This window comes from Phyllobates terribilis, unplaced genomic scaffold, assembly GCF_046119375.1.
Source record: "Phyllobates terribilis strain yellow unplaced genomic scaffold, ASM4611937v1 Scaffold_4__5_contigs__length_816908805, whole genome shotgun sequence".
Taxonomy (NCBI): Eukaryota; Metazoa; Chordata; class Amphibia; order Anura; family Dendrobatidae; genus Phyllobates; species Phyllobates terribilis.
In genome coordinates this window covers 491333569-491339568 of record NW_027362764.1, presented here as the reverse complement: position 1 = coordinate 491339568, position 6000 = coordinate 491333569, and the positions used below count along the sequence as shown (strand labels likewise).

At 38.0% G+C, this 6000-nt stretch overlaps 1 protein-coding gene across 1 annotated transcript in view; it reads right to left on the bottom strand.

Moving 5' to 3' along the window:
• Window positions 1–1005: 1005 nt before the first annotated feature.
• The window catches only part of SYCP2L (synaptonemal complex protein 2 like), a 250185-nt gene continuing 245190 nt past the window's right edge, over window positions 1006–6000 (bottom strand). The window contains exons 32-35 of the mRNA XM_073676941.1: window positions 4542–4641; window positions 2953–3011; window positions 1922–1973; window positions 1006–1306 (exon numbers count right to left, since the gene is read on the bottom strand). Coding sequence (XP_073533042.1) covers window positions 1256–1306; window positions 1922–1973; window positions 2953–3011; window positions 4542–4641 — 262 coding nt within the window. The 3' untranslated portion in view covers window positions 1006–1255. The remainder of the gene's footprint in view (window positions 1307–1921; window positions 1974–2952; window positions 3012–4541; window positions 4642–6000) is intronic.

Genomic DNA, 6000 nt, shown 5'->3' with positions numbered 1-6000 from the left:
AGGTCGGAAAGGGGTTAAAGGCAGCATGGTGACTCAGTGGTTAGCACTGCAGTCTTGCAGTGCTGGGGTCCTGGGTTCAAATCCCACCAAGGACAACATCTGAAAGGAGTTTGTATGTTCTCTCAGTGTTTGCGTGGTTTTCCTTCGGGTTCTCCGGTTTCCTCCCACATCCCAAAGACATCCTGATAGGAAATTTAGATTGTGACCCCCAATGGGGACAGTGATGATAATGTCTGTAAAGCGATGTGGAATTAATGGCGCTATATAAGTGAGTAAAATAAATAAATAAATTGATAGGTGTCGTCTTGGTTTCAAGTTGTCAAAATGTGAACATGATGATGAGCACTGTTTAATATCAGTTCTAATTGAATCCTGAAATTTAGTGGCCGATTATTGGATCAAAACACCTGTTGTAGATTTTGCAATTAAGCTCCTAGTTAGAGAACATCAAGTTGTGCAAAAAGTACTGAAACACTGAACAGTAGGACATGTGTATTTCAAAAGTTTAGAGACCGTTTCACCTGAAAAGGTTAGAGGGCATTTTAGGTTCATCCTGAAATTTTGCCCGAAAGCCAAATATCCCTAATTTTTTTTGAGTAGTGTATTCCTTAAATCAATAGTACACATGAGAATAAGCAACTTTATAATGTAGCTCAGAGAAATCGGTTTCCTTCTCCTCCTAGACTGATCTTTCACTCTCAATTCATGGGTAAAATCTATACGCAGTGAAGACAGGTTTTCTCATTACGGAGATACTTGACAGTTGGTGCTCATAAAATTCTATGTTGAAGAGTAAGTCAATGTGTTGCAACAGAATTTTAGAAAGAAAAAAAAAAGTCTCATTAGTGCAGTCTGAAACTGAGCTTACTTTCCTGGCAGACAAAGTTAACATATTATACGGAACAAAAAAAAAGTCATTTTTTAATAGTTTATTGACTTGACAAAACATTAAACTAATATTTGCTAAATAGAAAATTGACATACAAAACAATTGTCAATTTGGGCAAACAATGAAAAGTTACAATTTCTGGAGGCTCTCCATGACATCTATCATTCTCTCTTCCTTCTCTGAGCAAGCATACATGGTGGGTACCAAGAAAAACATTTGGCAAATATGTAGAAATGAGCTAGTGATTATTGAAGAAAATAGCAGATCTTCTCTAGACAACAAAACATCAAATTAAAATTAATCTAAATCAAAAATTGACATACAAAACAAAAATGTCAATTTGAGCAAACCATGAACAATGAAAGGTTACAATTTCTGGAGGCTTTCCTTGGCAATATCAATCGTTCTTTCTTCTGCCTGTAAGCAAACATACATAGTAGGTACCAAGGAATACATTTGACAAACATGTAGAAATGATCTTGTGATTCATTGAAGAAAATAGCAGATCTCATACATTATATGAAGAAGTTTTGCACACTTTTAAAGGTTACTTTTTCATTTAATGTATTTTTTTAAAAAAGGTACATTTCCATTCATCATTTAACAACGAGAATGACCCCAACATCAAAATAGAAAAACCAAAACCTCAGAAGATTGTAATATGTGTAATATAAGACATACTCTGACGGTCATGAGCGATCATTATGAAAAAGACAAGTTAAAGAAGCGATAGGAAGAACGCTAGGCTGACAAGAAAAGGAAAGTTTGTTTTATTTCTTATGAAACTTATTCATCTTATTAAAATACTGTGCATTTCCATTGCCTCACATGTAGTTTGGAAAAAGCTATAAGCCGTAGGGCTTTGTTTCCCTACTACCATGAAAAATTTAAGCACGAATGAAACAATTTTTTTTACCTTTACGGATCAAAGTCTGTAGATCATATTAATATAAAGAGTGCTTGTAATATGTAGAAGTGAAAAATGCATTGCTACAATACAAGTAGACCTAGATAAAGCAATACAAAAATTACCTTTTTAAGGAAGCTTAAAGACTCAGTAGCTGAATGTTCTATGGCTTCAATACTAAATGGAAAAACATTTCATATGGTGATTACTCTGCCTGACACAGAAGATAAGAGATTATATAACCTGACATTTTTCACAGACTTTTACTGTAACATACAACTGATGCTTACCTAAATTTCTGAATAGTACGATTACACTTTTTTTTTATTATGCACTAAAAGATAATATAAATATAATAAAAGTATGAGCCATGCAGTAAGTGATTTGCTGTGGGCGGTGATTCACCACCTGTCACAGCCCAGGATCCACCACGCGCTTTCCCTCTCCTCTGCTTTCGTTGAGAAAGCGCGCAATGGATGCTGGGATGTGACGCGCGGTGAAACACCGCCCACAGCCCATCAATCAGAGGGCGCGCGTCACTGGGTTACCCCCAGCTGCAGCCAGAACTTGAAAGTGACATTAGTGGATGTCAGAGCCGGCAGCAGCCTGGGTCACGTGTTCTTTACACAAGTTAAATTGATGGGGGCATTGTTAATAGTACAGGACAACCACATTAAAGTGTTAAGGGTTTCTGAAAATGGTGACGCAATAAAATACATTTTTTTTTCCTTAAATTTCAGATTTTTTTTCATCAATAAAATAATTAAAAAAACTGGACAAGTTTGGCATCTCCTTAAATCATACTAATGAGGAGAATCATATTGCCAGGTTATTTTTACCACACTATGTTTGCCATAGAAACAATTCCCAAAAAGCAATGTCAATGTCAAAATAGTTTTTTTTTTCACAATATCACCGCACTTCGTGTACTGTAAGACGGGAAAAAAATTCTATGTAGTAGAATGAATGGTGTCATTCAAAAGTACCACTCGTCACGCCAAAAACAAGCCTCAAACATCCATGTAAAACAGAAAAATAAAAATTATAGCTCATGGAAAAGGGGAAGAAAAAACGAAAACGAAAAACAAGGAAACTGTCCATGTCGGGAAGGAGTTTAGCAGTGTAAAAAAAATGGAGACAACACAATAGTTCACACCTTAGACGTTGATTGGTGCAGAATTCATTAATTTTCACAGTCTGTGCTTCCCAGAAATCCTGTTTAATAGAAAAAAACAAACATGCCTTACACAAATGAAATTATAGCGCTTCATGGTAAGAATTATGCCCACATTTCTTGAAAGGCTTACAGAATAAGGGTGTCATTTTAATATTTCATAAACCAATAGTGCACATGAAAATATACAACTTTGTAATATATCTCAGAAAACCTGTATTTTTTTTCCTCCTGAACGGATGTTTCACTCTCATTACATGAGTAAAATCTGCATTCAGGAGAACACAGGTTTTCACATTACTGATCTAGGAGATCATAATTGCTCCTGATGAGATTCTATGGAGGCAGACACAGACCTTTTGCTGCACGTTCTCCTGAAATGACAGTAATAAGTAACTATCGATTCAAGGGAACTTGCAGCAGAATGCGTGTCTGCCTCTAGTTCCTCCTTCCCCTCCACTCTTCATAGAACCTTATGAGTAGCAACAGTCCTCTCCTATTTCAGTAATGGTAAAATCTGTCTTCACTTAATGCCGATTCTACAGCATTTACCCTTGAATTGAGAATGAAAGATCAACCCAGGAGGAGAAAAAAAAGCAGATTTCTATGAAAAGATATATTACAAAAGTTTTTCGAGTGTACTATTAATTTATAAAGTAAAAATTAAAATAATGGTTACTCTTTAAAGAACTTTTCCATGATTGTGATAAATATGGTGCCTGTGACATACTGTAACTAGGACAGCTGCAGTATGAATTATGTATCAGGACAATTGCACGCTGAAGAAACAGAGCTTGAATTGTATCTCAACTGTCAGAGGAGCTGCTGTCATACCTATCAGCTTAAGAGCAGCGCTGTGGACACGAGATAGAATAAATCTTTCCAAAGACTTAGCATAGTGGTAAGGGTTTTTCCAGTTTTAGTGCTCTACAGAACGAGTATACATGCTCCGTCAGACAATAGATTTATTCTGTCTCAAGTTCACAGCGCTGCTCCTCAGCTGAGAGAGAGTAGCTGCCATCATGAGCACACATACCTGACAGTTGAGATGCATCTCGAACCCGGTTTCTTCAGCAGCATGCAGCCATCCAGAGACGTGACTACGATGACTGCAATCAGAATGGTCACAGTAGCCATAGCCATCAAAAATGTTGGAGAACCCTATTAAAGCTCCTTTTGTGTACATTCTCATTTAAGAGCAACTCTAAAAAAGATGTCCATGCATTTATTAACATCGATAGAGCTCTCTAATATCTTAATAGTCAGATTAGCGAATACATTAGCAGGAGCTTGGTTCAATGACCAAAATCAGTATTCCGTGGCTGCCTCCTACCTATTGGAATCCTTGGCGTCTCTGCCTTTTTATAGAGCTGGGGAACATCAATATTGTGGCATGATCCACACGATATCACATCAAGCCTACTATTGAGAAGAGACGTTGGGGATTCCAGCAGGTAGGAGCAGGTTTGCCGGGCTCCCAACTTGTAGCCACGGAATACTGATGTGACCGCTGGACCAAGCTCATGCTCTACTTTACAGACTAAATAGATGTGGGTAAAGGTAGTGCTTACCATGGACTTCTTTTCCAGATTTATGAAAGCCTGAGTTTGGGCCTGAAGACTAGAAACATGATGTGCTACCAATGTCTGAAAATGGTCCAATTTTCGTAAACTAAACATTTAATAAAAAAAAAAAAATTAAGCCTGCCAACACTAAGCAAAATATACAGTGTGAGAGATATTTATACAAGTAAAACTCTACCCCCTTCTCTACGAATTTATGAACTAGAGTGGAGAGCTAATAAATCTGATCACGTCAAGAATGGTCATCAATTCATTCATCCAGCAAATTTTCAAAATATGCACCAAGTAATAACACATTGCCTGCAAGAGCAAATAGGGAAGGCTCAAACCACAATTGAGAAAAAGAAATTCAGCTGGCTTAAAGGGTTTCTCCAGGACTTTTTTGTTTACAATGGGCTTAAAAACTAACCGGCAGGTAGTTGCTAACTACCTGATTGTTCTACCCTGTGCCGGTACAGAGCTGTCATTGACCGCTCCTGTTGGCGATTCAGCAGCTCACGCCCTGTCAACAAAGCAGCCTTTGGGCGTGGAGAAAGGTTGAATATTCATGCCCTTTAACAGCGGGCACAGGCGATTCTGGCAGCAGCAGGAGCCGTGCTGCAGCTACACTGTGTGCTGCTATTAAGGAGCATGAATATTCAGTGCTCCCCACGCCCCACGGGCGTGGGGAGCACTGAATATTCATTTCCTTTAGCAGCGGGGACAGTGTAGGCTGCAGTGGGCGACTGCTGCCTCCTGCACCCCACTCCTCCACCGCTACCACTCTCCCCACACCCCACATATATATACACCCCCCCAGCATTCGGACTATGAGACGTACCCCCCATTTTCCTCCAAAATTTTGGAGGAAAAAAAGTGCATCTTATAGTCCGAAAAATTCGGTACTTTTTTTCCCCACTGTATGTGGTATCTCCATGTCCATAAAATTCCAACTAATCAAAAAATAAAATTAACTAACAATCTATAAAACTAACTAGAAAACAAAATGCCAGAATTGTATTTTGCTCGGTAAATGGTGAGAAGCAAAATTTTAATTTTTTTTCAAATTAAAAAAAAAAAAAAAAACTATGCATGTTTGACATCGCCCACATCACACGGATCTGGTGAATCAAACTAAAAAGGTCATTTTTACTGTATAATGAACGCTGTAAATAAAAGAAAAACAATTGCAGATTTGACCCTTTTTTTTTGCCATTTCACCGCACTACGGATTCTTTTTTTTGCTTTCCAGGACATCACATGATAAAATGGATGAGGTCATTAAAGAGTACAACCTGTCCCGCAAAAAACAAACCCTCACACGGCTATGTCAAAGGAAAAATACAAAAGTTATGCCTCTTGGAAGAAAGGGAGGAAAAAACCTGAGTGCGAAAACGGAAAAATCACTCGGCCAGGAAGGGGTTGAAGAAGTTTTTTGTTGGCATACTCAGGAATGTCCGAATGAAAA